A 16,846-nucleotide genomic window follows, 5' to 3' on the forward strand; every position below is an offset into this window, starting at 1 on the left:
TTGGTTTCTGCTCTTGATTACTTTCTTACTTCTTTCTTTGTGGGTTTCTTTGCCCCTCCTTTTTCTAGGTTCTTTTGGTGGGTGCTTAGATGGCCAATTAGAAGCTTTTCCTCTTCTCTGCTGTGTGCATTTCCTGCTGTAAATTTTCCTCTGAGGGCTGCTTTAGCTTCCCACAAACTTTGATGTTGTATTTTCATTTTCATTCAGTTCACTGTATTTTTGTATTATCCCTTGATATTTCCTCTTTGACCCATGGATTATTTAAAATCATGTTGTTTAGTTTACAAGAATTTGGAGGTTTTCCTTTTATCTTTCTGCTATTGATTTCTGGTTTGATTCCATGTGGTCAGAGAATGCACTCTGTATGATTTCAATTATAATCAATTTGTTGGGGTTTTTGGGGGTCCAGCATATTGTCTGTCTTGGTGTATGTTCCATGAGTACTTGAAAAGAATGTGTATTCTGTTGTTGGATGAAGTGCTCTATAAATATCCATTAGATCCTGCTGGTTGATCGTTGTTGGGTCCTTGTATATCCTTGCTCATTTTCTATCTACTTTAAATCAGTTGTTGAGAGAAGTTTTGAAGTCTCCAGCTATAACTGAGTTTGTCTGTTTCTCCTTCTCTCCTCAGTTTCTGGTTCACATATTTTGCTCTGTTGTTTGGTGTACACACATTTAGTATTACAGTGTCTTTTAGGTAGATTGATCTTTAATCAGTGTATAACATCCCACTCTGTTTCTGGTAATTTTCTTTGCCCTGAAGTCTACTTTATCTGGTGATAATGTTGCCGCTTTTGCTTTTGTTTGGTAGTGTTTACAGGATGTATCTTCTTCCGTTTTATTATCAATCTGCCTATCTCATTATGTTTGAAGTATCTTAAATATAAGCCTATAGTTTGGTACTGTTTTTGTTTATTTTTTTGATATTGTTAATGTACAGTTACTTGAACAACATTATGGTTACTAGACTCCCCCTGTAATCAAGTCCCCCCAACATACCCCATTACAGTCACTGTCCATCAGCATAGTAAGATGCTATAGAATCATTACTTGTCTTCTCTGTATATACTGCCTTTCCCGTGTCCCCCACCCCCCTGCTCCATTATGTGTGCTAATCGTAATGCCCCCTTTTCCCCCTTATCCCTCCCTTCCTACGCATCCTCCCCAGTCCCTTTCCCTTTGGTAACTGTTAGTCTATTCTTGGGTTCTGTGAGTCTGCTGCTTTGTTCCTTCAGGTTTTTCTTTGTTCTTATACTCCACAGATGAGTGAAATCATTTGGTACTTGTCTTTCTCTGCCTGGCTTATTTCACTAAACATAATTCCCTCTAGCTCCATCCATGTTGCAAATGGTAGGATTTGTTTTCTTCTTATGGTTGAATAATATTCCATTGTGTATATGTACCTCATCTTTATCCATTAATCTACTGATGGATACTTAGGTTGCTTCCATTTCTTGGCTATTGTAAATACTGCTGCAATAAACATAGGGGTTCATATGTCTTTTTAATCTGGGATCCTGTATTCTTAGGGTAAATTCCTAGGAGTGAAATGGTATTTCTATTTTGAGTTTTTAGAGGAATCTCCATACTGCTTTCCACAATGGTTGAACTAGTTTGCATTCCCACCAGCTGTGTAGGAGGGTTCCCCTTTCTCCACCTCGCCAACATTTGTTGTTATTTGTCTTTTGGATGGAGGCGATCTTTACTGCTGTGAGGTGATACCTCATTGTGGTTTTAATTTGCATTTCTCTGATGACGAGTGATGTGGAGCATCTTTTCATGTGTCTGTTGGCCATCTGAATTTCTTTGGAGAAGTGTCTGTTCAGCTCCTCTGCCCATTTCTTAATTGGCTTGTTTGCTTTTTGTTTGTTGAGGTGCGTGAGCTCTTTATATAATTTGGATGTCAACCCCTTATCAGATATGTCATTTATTAATATATTCTCCCATACTATAGGTCATCTTTTTGTTCTACTGATGGTGTCCTTTCGTGTACAGAAGCTTTTTAGTTTGATATAGTCCCACTTGTTCATTTTTGCTTTTGTTTCCCTTGCCCGGGGAGATATGTTCATGAAGAAGTCGCTCATGTTTATGTCCAACAGATTTTTGCCTATGTTTTTTCCTAAGAGTTTTATGGTTTCACGACTTACATTCAGGTATTTGATCCTTTTTTTTTTTTTTTTTGTAGATAATTATTTTTTATTGAAGGGTAGTTGACACACAGTATTACATTAGTTTCAGGTGTACAACACAGTGATTCAACATTTCTATACATGGTAATTCTAAGTACCACCTATCACCATACAAAGTTGTTACAATATTTTGACTATATTCCTTATGCTATACATTACATCCCGGTTACTTATTTATTTTACAATTGGAAGTCTGTACTTTTTTTTTTTTTCTTTTTTTTTGAGAGGGCATCTCTCATATTTATTGATCAAATGGTTGTTAACAATAAAATTCTGTATAGGGGAGTCAGTGCTCAATGCACAATCATTAATCCACCCCAAGCCTAATTTTCATCAGTCTCCAATCCTCTGAAGCATAACGAACAAGCTCTTACATGGAGAACAAATTCTTACATAGTGAATAAGTTACATGGTGAACAGTACAAGGGCAGTCATCACAGAAACTTTCGGTTTTGCTCATGCATTATTCACTATAAACAATCAGTTCAAATATGAATATTTGTTTGATTTTTATACTTGATTTATATGTGGATACCACATTTCTCTCTTTATTATTATTATTATTATTATTTTTTTTTTCTGGAGATGGGGGTTCATTTTTTTTTTTTTTTATAAATAATTATTTTTTATTGAAGGGTAGTTGATGCACAGTATTACATTACATTAGTTTCAGGTGTACAACACAATGATTCAACATTTATATACATAATTCTAGGTTCCAGCTATCACCCTACCAAGCTGTTACAATATCTTGACTATATTCCTTATGCTATACATTACATCCTAGTTACTTATTTATTTTACCATTGGAAGTCTGTCCTTTTTTTTTGAGAGGGCATCTCTCATACTTATTGATCAAATGGTTGTTAACGACAATAAAATTCTGTATAGGGGAGTCAATGCTCAATGCACAATCATTAATCCACCCCAAGCCTAATTTTCGTCAGTCTCCAATCTTCTGAGGCATAACAAACAAGTTCTTACATGTAGAACAAATTCTTACATAATGAATAAGTTACATAGTGAACAGTACAAGGGCAGTCATCACAGAAACTTTCGGTTTTGCTCATGCATTATGAACTCTAAACAGTCAGTTCAAATACAAATACTCATTTGGTTTTTTTTTGTTTTTTTTTTAAATAATTATTTTTTTATTGAAGGGTAGTTGACGCACAGTATTACATTACATTAGTTTCAAGTGTACAACACAGTGGTAGAACATTTATATACATAATTCGAGGTTCCAGCTATCACCCTACCAAGCTGTTACATTATCTTGACTATATTCCTTATGCTATACATTACATCCCGGTTACTTATTTATTTTACCATTGGAAGTCTGTCCTTTTTTTTTTTTTTTTTTTTTTTTGTGAGGGCATCTCTCATATTTATTGATCAAATGATTGTTAACGACAATAAAATTCTGTATAGGGGAGTCAATGCTCAATGCACAATCATTAATCCACCCCAAGCCTAATTTTCGTCAGTCTCCAATCTTCTGAGGCATAACAAACAAGTTCTTACATGGAGAACAAATTCTTACATAATGAATAAGTTACATAGTGAACAGTACAAGGGCAGTCATCACAGAAACTTTCAGTTTTGCTCATGCATTATGAACTCTAAACAGTCAGTTCAAATATGAATACTCATTTGGTTTTTATACTTGATTTATGTGTGGATACTACATTTCTCACTTTATTATTATTATTTTTAATAAAATGCTGAAGTGGTAGGTAGATACAAGATAAAGGTAGAAAACATAGTTTAGTGTTGTAAGAGAGCAAATGTAGATGATCAGGTGTGTGCCTGTAGACTATGTATTAATCCAAGCTAGACCAGGGCAATAAAACATCCACGTATGCAGAAGATTTCTCTCAGAACAGGGGGGGTGAGGTTCTAAGCCTCACCTCTGTTGATCCCCAATTTCTCACCTGATGGCCCCCCTGCGACTGTGCCTGTCTTAGGTTGTTCCTCCCTTGAGGAATCTTACCCGTCTCTGGCTAACCAGTCATCTTCCGGGGCCATACAGGGAAATGTGAAGTTGGTAAGTGAGAGGGGAGCCTTATTGTTTGAAAAGGTTAGCTTTTTACTTCTTTGTATATTTATGCCCTGTGGCTTCTATGCCCAGCATTTGTCTTGAGGTATCTTTACCACTTGGAAGAATTATGATACTCGGTAAATTTGATATGAGGCACAAATTCTATTTAAGGGTTGTAATTAGGAAGGAAGAAGAAAAGCTATAGAAGTAGCAGGCGGAAGAAAACATGGGAAGATTGATTATTTCTTTGACATATCTTCTTGTAGAGTAACTTCAGCATGTATAGGTTTTAAGCTACTACTTAAATTGCGCACACACATTAACATAATAGGAGTATAGTTACATAACCTAAGCATACCTGTAATTACCAGCCATCTCCAGTGAAACCAAGAAAACCAGTTAGGCACCTTAGGCATTTGTGAAAACTTATCTATGGTATGGTGGATATTGTCCAACTGAACTTGAACAGTCTGAGAGAAATCAGACAAATTAAAACAACCTATTCCTGGGGAATGTTCACATCCCTTATGTTCTTTTAACAGTAAATAGTCTGTAGTTGTAAGATTTTGGAGCGCTACAATTTGCACTTCTCCTAATTCTTGGTTGAGTTCCAACAGTATAGATCCAGTCAAATTTGTTGTTTTACTGTATGCACAGGCCAGCTTAGATATCTCCTTCCTCATTCCCATGGCAAGTCCAGGAACTGGTGGGATGAGTGCATCTACAGCTGTAGCAGTGCGTGGATCTTTGTTGGGGTTTTTTGATGATCATCTTCTGGCATGAGTCTTCCAGAGAGCGCTGATGTTGGAAGTTCTTTTTCATATCGTATCTTAGTTCATTTTTGGGATAGCCCAATTAGGCTTTGATTCTCTGTATAAACACAAACAGACCCTTTGCCTACACTTTTATATGCCCTTTATACTCTTGTGTAGAACTCACTAGAGGTTACCACACAGGAACTGCCCTTTTTTTTTTTTTTGGTATCACTAATCTACACTTACATGACGAATATTATGTTTACTAGGCTCTCCCCTATACCAGGTCCCCCCTATAAACCCCTTTACAGTCACTGTCCATCAGCATAGCAAAATGTTGTAGAATCACTACTTGCCTTCTCTGTGTTGTACAGCCCTCCCTTTTCTCCTACCCCCCATGCATGCTAATCTTAATACCCCCCCTACTTCTCCACCCCCCTTATCCCTCCCTACCCACCCATCCTCCCCAGTCCCTTTCCCTTTGGTACCTGTTAGTCCATTCTTGAATTCTGTGATTCTGCTGCTGTGTTGTTCCTTCAGTTTTTCCTTTGTTCTTATATTCCACAGATAAGTGAAATCATTTGGTATTTCTCTTTCTCTGCTTGGCTTGTTTCACCTAGCATAATACCCTCCAGCTCCATCCATGTTGCTGCAAATGGTTGGATTTGCCCTTTTCTTATGGCTGAGTAGTATTCCATTGTGTATATGTACCACATCTTCTTTATCCATTCATCTATCGATGAACATTTAGGTTGCTTCCAATTCTTGGCTATTGTAAAATAGTGCTGCGATAAACATAGGGGTGCACTGATCTTTCTCATACTTGATTGCTGCATTCTTAGGGTAAATTCCTAGGAGTGCAATTCCTGGGTCAAATGGTAGGTCTGTTTTGAGCATTTTGATGTACCTTCATACTGCTTTCCACAATGGTTGAACTAACTTACATTCCCAGCAGCAGTGTAGGAGGGTTCCCCTTTCTCCACACCCTCGCCAACATTTGTTGTTCTCTGTCTTTTGGATGGCAGCCATCCTTACTGGTGTGAGGTGATACCTCATTGTAGTTTTAATTTGCATTTCTCTGATAATTAGCGATGTGGAGCATCTTTTCATGTGTCTGTTGGCCATCTGTATTTCTTTTTTGGAGAACTGTCTGTTCAGTTCCTCTGCCCATTTATTAATTGGGTTATTTGTTTTTTGTTTGTTGAGGCGTGTGAGCTGTTTATATATTCTGGACGTCAAGCCTTTATCGGATGTGTCATTTTCAAATATATTCTTCCATACTGTAGGGTTCCTTTTTGTTCTATTGATGATGTCTTTTGCTGTACAGAAGCTTTTCAGCTTAATATAGTCCCACTTACTCATTTTTGCTGTTGTTGTCCTTGCCTGGGGAGATATGTTCAAGAAAAGGTCACTCATGTTTATGTCTAAGAGGTTTTTGCCTATGTTTTCTTCCAAGAGTTTAATGGTTTCATGACTTACATTCAGGTCTTTGATCCATTTTGAGTTTACTTTTGTATATGGGGTTAGACAATGGTCCAGTTTCATTCTCCTACATGTAGCTGTCCAGTTTTGCCAGCACCATCTGTTGAAGAGACTGTCATTTCGCCATTGTATGTCCATGGCTCCTTTATCAAATATTAATTGACCATATATGTCTGGGTTAATGTCTGGATTCTCTAGTCTGTTCCATTGGTCTGTGGCTCTGCTCTTGTGCCAGTACCAAATTGTCTTGATTACTATGGCTTTATAGTAGAGCTTGAAGTTGGGGAGTGAGATCCCCCCTACTTTATTCTTCTTTCTCAGGATTGCTTTGGCTATTCAGGGTCTTTGGTGTTTCCATATGAATTTTTGAATTATTTGTTCCAGTTCATTGAAGAATGTTGCTGGTAGTTTCATAGGGATTGCATCAAATCTGTCTATTGCTTTGGGCAGGATGGCCATTTTGACGATATTAATTCTTCCTAACCACGAGCATGGGATGAGTTTCCATCTGTTAGTGTCCCCTTTAATTTCTCTTAAGAGTGACTTGTAGTTTTCAGAGTATAAGTCTTTCACTTCCTTGCTTAGGTTTATTCCTAAGTATTTTATTTTTTTTGATACAATTGTGAATGGAGTTGTTTTCCTGATTTCTCTTTCTGTTGGTTCATTGTTAGTGTATAGGAAAGCCACAGATTTCTGTGTGTTGATTTTGTATCCTGCAACTTTGCTGTATTCCGATATCAGTTCTAGTAGTTCTGGGGTGCAGTCTTTAGGGTTTTTTATGTACAGTATCATGTCATCTGCAAATAGTGACAGTTTAACTTCTTCTTTACTGATCTGGATTCCTTATATTTCTTTGTTTTGTCTGATTGCCGTGGCTAGGACCTCCAGTACTATGTTAAATAACAGTGGAGAGAGTGGGCATACCTGTCTAGTTCCCGATCTCAGAGGAAATGCTTTCAGCTTCTCGCTGTTCAATATAATGTTGGCTGTGGGTTTATCATAGATGGCCTTTATTATGTTGAGGTACTTGCCCTCTATTCCCATTTCGCTGAGAGTTTTTATCATGAATGGATGTTGAACTTTGTCAAATGCTTTTTCAGCATCTACGGAGATGATCATGTGGTTTTTGTCTTTCTTTTTGTTGATGTGGTGGATGATGTTGATGGACTTTTGAATGTTGTACCATCCTTGCATCCCTGGGATGAATCTCACTTGGTCATGGTGTATGATCTTTTTGATGTATTTTTGAGTTCGGTTTGCTAATATTTTGTTGAGTATTTTTGCATCTACGTTCATCAGGGATATTGGTCTGTAGTTTTTTTTTTGGTGGGGTCTTTGCCTGGTTTTGGTATTAGGGTGATGTTAGCTTCATAGAATGAGTTTGGGAGTATCCCCTCTTCCACTATTTTTTGGAAAACTTCAAGGAGAATGGGTATTATGTCTTCCCTGTATGTCGGATAAAATTCCGAGGTAAATCCATCTGGCCCGGGGGTTTTGTTCTTTGGTAGTTTTTTGATTACCGCTTCAATTTCGTTGCTGGTAATTGGTCTGTTGAGATTTTCTGTTTCTTTCTGGGTCAGTCTTGGAAGGTTGTATTTTTCTAGGAAGTTGTCCATTTCTCCTAGGTTTCCCAGCTTGTTAACATATAGGTTTTCATAGTGTTCTCTAATAATTCTTTGTATGTCTGTGGGGTCCGTCGTGATTTTTCTGTCCTCGTTTCTGATACTGTTGATTTGTGTTGACTCTCTTTTCTTCTTAATAAGTCTGGCTAGAGGCTTATCTATTTTGTTTATTTTCTCGAAGAACCAGCTCTTGGTTTCATTGATTTTTGCTATTGTTTTATTCTTCTCAATTTTATTTATTTCTTCTCTGATCTTTATTATGTCCCTCCTTCTGCTGACCTTAGGCCTCATCTGTTCTTCTTTTTCCAATTTCGATAATTGTGAAATTAGACCATTCATTTGGGATTGCTCTTCCTTTTTTAAATATGCTTGGATTGCTATATACTTTCCTCTTAAGAGTGCTTTTGCTGTGTCCCACAGAAGTTGGGGCTTAGTGTTGTTGTTGTCATTTGTTTCCATATATTGCTGGATCTCCATTTTGATTTGGTCATTGATCCATTGATTATTTAGGAGCGTGTTGTTAAGCCTCCATGTGTTTGTGAGCCTCTTTGCTTTCTTTGTACAGTTTATTTTTAGTTTTATGCCTTTGTTGTCTGAAAAGTTGGTTGGTAGGATTTCAATCTTTTGGAATTTTCTGAGGGTCTTTTTGTGGCCTAGTATGTGGTCTATTCTGGAGAATGTTCCATGTGCACTTGAGAAGAATGTGTATCCTGTTGCTTTTGGATGTAGAGTTCTATAGATGTCTATTAGGTCCATCTGCTCTACTGTGTTGTTCAGTGCTTCCCTGTCCTTACTTATTTTCTGCCCGGTGGATCTATCCTTTGGGTTGAGTGGTGTGTTGAAGTCTCCTAGAATGAATGCATTGCACTCTATTTCCCCCTTTAGTTCTGTTAGTATTTGTTTCACATATGCTGGTGCTCCTGTGTTGGGTGCATATATATTTAGAATGGTTATATCCTCTTGTTTGACTGAGCCCTTTATCATTATGTAGTGTCCTTCTTTATCTCTTGTTACGTTCTTTGTTTTGAAGTCTGTTTTGTCTGATATTAGTACTGCAACCCCTGCTTTCTTCTTGCTGTTGTTTGCTTGAAATATGTTTTTTCATCCCTTGACTTTTAGTCTGTACATGTCTTTGGGTTTGAGGTGAGTTTCTTGTGAGCAGCAAAGAGATGGGTCTTGCTTTTTTATCCATTCTATTACTCTGTGTCTTTTGATTGGTGCATTCAGCCCATTAACATTTAGGGTGACTATTGAAAGATATGTACTCATTGCCATTGCAGGCTTTAAATCCGTGGTTACCAAAGGTTCAAGGTTAGCCTCTTTCATATCTTACTGCCTAACTTAGCTCACTTATTGAGCTGTTATATACACTGTCTGGAGATTCTTTTCTTCTCTCCCTTCTTATTCCTCCTCCTCGATTCTTCATATGTTGGGTGTTTTGTGCTGTGCTCTTTCTAGGAGTGCTCCCATCTAGAGCAGTCCTGTAAGATGTTCTGTAGAGGTGGTTTGTGGGAAGCAAATTCCCTCAGCTTTTGTTTGTGTGGGAATTGTTTAATCCCACTGTCATATTTAAATGATAGTCGTGCTGGATACAGTATCCTTGGTTCAAGGCCCTTCTGTTTCATTGTATTAAATATATCCTGCCATTCTCTTCTAGCCTGTAGGGTTTCTGTCGAGAAGTCTGATGTTAGCCTGATGGGTTTTCTTTTATAGGTGACCTTTTTCTCTGCAGCTGCTTTTAACACTCTTTCTTTGTCCTTGATCTTTGCCATTTTAATTATTATGTGTCTTGGTGTTGTCCTCCTTGGATGTCCTCCTTGGATCCTTTCTGTTGGGGGTTCTGTGTATTTCCATGGTCTGTTTGATTATTTCCTCCCCCAGTTTGGGGAAGTTTTCAGCAATTATTTCACCTAAGATACTTTCCATTTCTTTTCCTCTCTCTTCTTCTTCTGGAACCCCTATAATACGGATATTGTTCCTTTTGGATTGGTCAGACAGTTCTCTTAATATCGTTTCATTCCTGGAGATCCTTTTATCTCTCTCTATGTCAGCTTCTATGCGTTCCTGTTCTCTGGTTTCAGTTCCATCAATGGCCTCTTGCATCCTATCCATTCTGCTTATAAACCCTTCCAGAGTTTGTTTCATTTCTGTGATATCCTTTCTGGCATCTGTGATCTCCCTCCGGACTTCATCCCATTTCTCTTGCGTATTTCTCTGCATCTCTGTCAGCATGTTTATGATTCTTATTTTGACTTCTTTGTCAGGAAGACTGGTTAGGTCTGTCTCCTTCTCTGGTGTTGTCTCTGTGATCTTTGTCTGCCTGTAGCTTTGCCTTTTCATGGTGATAGGAATAGTTTGCAGAGCTGGGACGAGTGACGGCTGGAAGGACTTCCTTTCTTGTTGGTTTGTGGCCCTCCTCTCCTGGTAGAACAGCGACCTCTAGTGGCTTCTTCTGCGCAGCTGCGCGCAGACAGGGTTTCTGCTTCCTGCCGGGCTGCTATGGAGTTAATCTCCGCTGTCGCTGTGGGCGTGGCCTGGTTCGGGCCTCTGCTCCAAAGTGGTGGAGTCGCGTTGTAGGGGGAGCGGCCTGGAGGCTATTTATCCCCGTAAGGGGCCTCCCTGCTCCCTGCAGCCCAGGGGTTAGGGTGCCCAGAGATCCCCGGATTCCCTACCTCTGGATTAAGTGTCCCGCCCTACCCCTTTAAGACTTCCAAAAAGCACCCGCCAAAACAAAACAACGACCACAAAAAAAAAAAAAAAATTTAAAGAAAAAAAAAAAAGGTTGCCACTCGTTTTTCTTTATTCTCCGGCACCAGCCTCAGGCATCTGCTCACCAGTCTTGCTGCCCTGTTTCCCTAGTATTGGGGTCCCTGTCCCTTTAAGACTTCCAAAAAGCTCTCGCCAAAACAAAACAGCAAAAAAAAAAAAATGGTCACTCGCTTTTCTGGTGTCCTCTGGTGCCAGGCCACCGGTGCCCGCTCACTGTTCTTGCTGCCCTGTTTTCCTAGTATCCAGGGCCCTGCACTCTGGCCCGGATGGCTGGGGCTGGGTGTTTGGCAGTCCTGTGCTCCGTCTCCCTCCCGCTCTGCCTATTCTTCTCCCACCGGGAGTTGGGGGGATGGGCGCTCGGCTCCCGCGGGGCCGGGGCTTGTATCTTACCCCCTTCGCAGGGCGCTGGGTTCTGTCAGGTGCGGACGTGGTCTGGATATTGTCCTGTGTCCTCTGGTCTTTATTCTAGGAAGTGTTGTCTTCCGCCCCTCCTCCCTGGCACTGTTTTTTTAATGCACTCTGCCAGCCTGTCTTCTGGTTAGTATATTTAAGTCATTTATGTTTCATTACTGATGTTTTAGGACTTAAGTATAGAGTTTTATTCTTCATGTTCTGTTTGTCTTCTTTTTCATTTCTCTAGTTTTCCTTACTGTCTATGGGTTTTTAAGCCTGTATTTTAAAATTCATCTTTATACAAAGTATTTTTTATTGTATCCCTGTGGTTTTTAGCCTTTTTTAGTCGTTGTCTGGGTACAATATTATATATACATAACTTACTACAAGCTCCCGGTGCCATCGTTTTACCAGCTCAAGTGAAATGCCGAGAAACATACTGCCATGCATTCTTCCTCCCTCTCCATTTTAAATATAATTGCCTTAACTATTTCCTCTACATATATTTAGAGCCACATCAGACAGTGTTACAAATTTTGTTTCAACCATTCAAGTATAATTTGGAAGACCCATGAGGAGAGTGAAATGTTTTATTCACCCATATTTTGCTTTCCATGTTCTTCCTTCCCTGTGTCTGGTATCTTCTGCTGTCCTTTCCCTTCTGTTTAGAGAACCCCTTCCACTGTTCATATAGAGTGACTGATTCTTATTTCCCTTCCTCAGAGAAGTCGTGATTTTCCCTTGCTCCCTAAAGGATATTATTACTGGACATAGGATTTTGGGGACACAGTCCTTTTCTTCCTGCTCTTGAAGAGTGTGGTGCCAGTTGCCCCTGGATTCCGTGGTTTCTGTGAGCATCGCACTGTCATTTGAGTGGCTTTCCCCTCAGAGTACAGCATCATTTTACTCTGGATGCTTTCACAGTTTTTTCTTTGTAATTTTCAAAAGTTTAATAGTAGTGTGTTCTGGCATGGATTTCCTTGGGTTTATCCTGTGAGCTCACTCACCTTCTCAAATCTGTGGGTCTAAGTCTTTCGCCAAATTTGGGAAGTGTTTGGCCATTTTTTCCAGTGCCCTTTCTCAGCACCACTTTCTCTCCTGGGATTCATCTACACAAATATGAAATCTGTGTTATGGCATACACATCCCCAAGGCTTTCTTCACTTTGTTTCCAGTCTCTTTTCTCTTTGTTCTGCAAATTTGTTCATTTCTGTTGTTCTGCCTTCATGTCCACTGGTCTGAGTTTTGCTGTTGAGTGTACTTACTGAGTTTTAATTTGATAATTATACTTTGCAGTTTCAAAATTTCCCGTATGGTCCTTCTTTATTTCTTCAGGTTTTTTTTTTGTGTGTGTTATTTTATTTTTTCATTTTTTCCCCTCATAATGACAGCTTTGTTAAGGTTCAAATCCTCTTAGTTCATATCCTCAGTTTTTTGTAGAGACTTTCTCTTCCTTTGCTGAGACTTAACTGTTTGTTTGCTTTTCGTTTGTCTCCTATTCTAACTGCTCACTGAATCATGTGGCACTAGCTGCTGGAGAATCTCAGACAGCTGTAACATCTGTGTCATTTTGATGTGTGTCTATTATCTTTTCTCACTCAGTCTGAGATATTCCTGGTTCTTGTTATGAGTGATTTGTTCCTTAATTGAAACCAGGACATTTGGGGTATTATGAGACTTGGGAGCTTATTTAAGTCTCAGTTATGGCAGATCTGAACACTGCTCTACTGGGGGAGTGCTCTGGTTAGTCGCCTCCCAGAGGGGATGAAAGTTTGGGCTCCATCTTGGCCCTTCTCTGAAACCTTGGAGATGGGTCAGAGGTCACAGTGCCTGCAGCATGGTAACGGTGTAGATAGGGCTGAAGTGTGTTCTGTGCCTTTGGGTAAAATAGAGCAGTTACTGCCTGAAAGCATTCTGTCCTGCTAGGCTACCTCTGACCTCCCCCTTCAGAGAAAGCAGCTATTTTGGGGGGCCTTTTTGTCTGCACCTGTCAGAGTTCCTGGGTGACTGGCTTTGCTCCAGGTCTGAAAAACAGGAGCCCAGAGACTTTCCCAGTGGTCAGCCTCGTCCACCTTGCAGAGGCATCTCGTGGTCTCATACCTGACCCCAGGGCAGAGCTGCAGTTAGAGGGGAGCAGGTCAGAACGTGGCTCTCCATGTTCCAGAATCAGATGTCCCAGGACTTAATTTCCAGACTGGCTCACAAGCTCAGAAACAGGGCCAGCAGTTTTGAGGTTGAGCCGAGAGTTACTGGTTCAGGGTGACAGGAGTGAGGGACCACACATACACGAGGCCAAGGGCTCTTTGTGCTGAAGGCTCCCCTCTGGGGCACACACCATGTGAGTAGCTCCCCATAGAGCATTCCCTGCGAGCACACTGGACACTCTAGCCTCCTGGCTTGAGTATTTCATCCTCCACAAACCACAGCTGGGCTGTGGCCAGCCAGAGCCACGGGCTTCACCAGGCCCCTGTGTGGCCTGCCCTCTTGATAGAGTAGCTGCAGGACACTATACATAGACTTAACCTAGCTGCCACCACCACCCCCGCCAGGTAAAAAGGCCAAGTTGCTTTTGTTTTTATGAAACAAAAGGGTCTGGAAAACATAGTGTTGGCTTTTAAATTTCATAAATGTGTCCTGAAACATTAGATAGGTACAGGCTGTGGTTGCCACACCAGCTTGAATAGGAGCCCTGTGATAGATTCCTGGCCCGCCTGTGACCATCTGAGTCCACTCTGGGGTTGGAGCCTAGAAATGTACATTTTCCACAGTTCCACAGTTCAGAAAACAGCTGTGTTTACTGAGTCCTGTGCCGGCCCCTAGGTCTTATGTACACGTAACTAGGCCTCAAACAGGATGTCTACTGTACTGCGGTCGGCCTTGGAGACCGGGGTGCTGACTTGGGGTTCAGCTTTCATCCTGGTGCCAGGCCACTGATGTGAAGGGACTCTCCCTGCACCTGTCTGGTTCCAGCCACTCTTGTCTCAGGGCAGGTGGGAGCCCAGCCTGCAGTGTTGGCCTGGTGGCTGTTCCCCAAATCTCTTCCTCACTGAGGACAATTGGGAGGATGCTGAATTGAGCCCTGCAGCGGCTTACACATGTGAGATGTGCTGTTGGAAGAGGAGCACCTTGCAGAAAGCTGGGGCTCCAGGAAGCATGAGCAGGGAGCCTGTCAGTGGCTAGTTGGTTAGATAACCACCAGTCAGTAAATGTGTGCCAATATTGGACCAAGCAGAGCAAAGTCAGACATGCGGCTAACAGGGACTGTCTGGAGTATGCAGCTTGGAGTTCTCCTGGGAGAGGGCTCCGTCCTTCACCAGAGGACACTGTGGGTTCCTCGCTGCCAACCGCCCTCCCTGTCCACGGAGCAGAATGCAGCCCCTCACAGCTCAGTCTCCCTACTTCTGCCACTCGCCACGTGAGACATGAGTGACCCCTTCTGTGCCAATTCCTCGTTTTCTACTCGGTTGCCCCTTAACTTTCTTATCTGCTTTTTGACTCACTGATCAGTGCTTTCTCATACCAAAATCAGTTGTGTCTTTGGGACCTTGAAATGCATTTTTCTCTAAATTTTGAGTATTGGTCCACTGGATATTGACAATACAAATTTGATTCTCATTTACCTGTGATGCCCAATAATATTCTCAGCTTCTGTTTGTTGCTAAAGTTTGTGTTTCTGGCTGTAAATATGCTGTATTTTCATACATATCAGAGGTTTTCATGGTTGTTCTCTTGCCCTTTCTCTCCCTGGGGAGCCCCCTCCACTTTCCATAAACTGGGCTGTGTGGCTGTGCCCATCTCTCCTCACCCTCAGGGTTCTACGGCCTGGATGAGTCTGACCTAGACAAAGTCTTCCACCTGCCCACCACCACATTCATCGGGGGCCAGGAGTCCGCATTGCCGCTGCGGGATATAATCCGGCGGCTGGAGGTAAGGAAACAAAACCAGAAAAATCGGTGGTGCTTTGTAAAAATCAATGTTGGCAAAAAAACCCTCCAGAATAGACACTTTTCTTCTTGGTCCCTTTTTTTTTTTTTAATGTAAGGGAAATGGAACTTTGTTGCTATTTTGTAGATTAAAATCCATGTTGTTTATTTTTACAATCAACTACAGAAAGGAGAAAAAATTTCTCTGCATCCTAGTCCAGTGCAAATTATTTCAGACATGTGAGACCCCTGTGTATTGTGCACCTGGCAAGGGGGGCGGCCTTGGCCGCCAGCTTAGGAGAGGCCCCAGGGAGGGGTGGGCACAGAGCTGTGGGGGCAGGGAGACAAGGAAAGGTCAGCCAGGGAGTTAGCCTTTGGATCTGTACCTTTTTCCTGGTTTGCACCAGCCTCACCACCTTGACCATAAAATCTGCACCTGCTCTGTCCAAATGGGGCTAGTAGGACATGTGACTGTTGAGCTCTCTAAGCATGCGAAACATCTGAATAACTCTAAGGATTGAAGAGATAATGTGTTGATGTGTTAGATCAGATAGAATGTGAGAATTAACTCGTCTCTCCTAGAAGCAGTGCCATGACTTGTGTGGCCATGTTTCTGTTGCTCTCAGTTCTTCTGTAGTCCAGATCCCAGAAAGGACTCCAGTCCTTCCAGGATGGCCTCCCCAAAGCCACTCCACTTTCTTTTGTCAGACCTGCCGCCCAACTGGGCCCCAAGTGTCCCTTGGTGGCTTCTGGATTTTGCTCCACGTCACATAGGTGCTCTTGTGTGGGGAGCACAGCCCTGTAACCGGTCCTCCCTGCCAACTGGAGAGCTGCCTGGGGGTGCCGTGCCCCAGCGAGCTGCCACTGTGCCTGTCCCTCTCAGGCCCACCTCCCAGCACCTTTCCTTCCTGGGGAGCAGAATGGTGGGTGGGGGCTCTGAGCCCTGTGGCTGACTTCCTCTCTGAATGGTGAGTGCCTAGGCGTCCTCCTCTGAAGGGGGCACAGCCCCCCAGCTCACACCTTCAGCCAGGGTGATCCTGGAGCCCAGTAATTGGCTCTTACTGTAGGGAACAGCTGGCCTGGACCCCAGGTTCCAGCCATAGCACCTCCTGGCTCAGAGCTCCCCACACCCCAGGTTCAGGGTGTGCTGTTCTTTCAGTTTAGAAATACTGGGGTAAACCTGATGATGGTGCGGTATGTGAGCTGATGCAGTCTGCACACATGCAAGATGGCTGACAACTTAGGGAGTTTTCTTGGTCCCTTCACGTAATGATAAGCTTGCTGCTCTTTGGAAAGCTGGAGCGTTCGTGACCTCTTGGCTTCCTAATGTATATCTCCTAACATTTGTGTCGCCGGAGAGAGAAGCTACAAATCAGCCCCTATAGCTGGCTCCTGTCCTCTCCTGGGTATTGAGCCAAGAACAAGAAAAACAAAACAGTCCATAGGCTTGGTGACCACATGCCCAGGCTAGTAGCTAAACTCATGCTGATGACAGTGCAGATGTACTGATTCCTAGAGTTTTGGCCTAATTGTTTCCTGTAAGCCTTTGGCTGCTCAGTAATGGAAATGCTGCCTGTTGGGCCTGAGTGTGGCCACGCCTTGCTCCCCTACATGCGAGGGGAGTTCCCCTGACCAGGCTGGCAGCTCAGACTTAGGCCCCAGGGAGACCTA

General features: G+C 42.0%; 1 protein-coding gene across 3 annotated transcripts in view; it reads left to right on the plus strand.

The window, feature by feature from the left end:
• Positions 1 to 16,846, plus strand: part of OGDH (oxoglutarate dehydrogenase) — an 87,634-nt gene that overhangs the window by 41,655 nt on the left and 29,133 nt on the right. For all 3 annotated transcript variants that reach the window (XM_036910293.2, XM_036910290.2, XM_036910292.2), the window contains one exon: positions 15,064 to 15,179. In XM_036910293.2, the coding sequence (XP_036766188.1) occupies positions 15,064 to 15,179 (116 nt within the window). The remainder of the gene's footprint in view (positions 1 to 15,063; positions 15,180 to 16,846) is intronic.

This window comes from Manis pentadactyla, chromosome 7 (assembly GCF_030020395.1).
Source record: "Manis pentadactyla isolate mManPen7 chromosome 7, mManPen7.hap1, whole genome shotgun sequence".
NCBI classification, from domain to species: Eukaryota; Metazoa; Chordata; class Mammalia; order Pholidota; family Manidae; genus Manis; species Manis pentadactyla.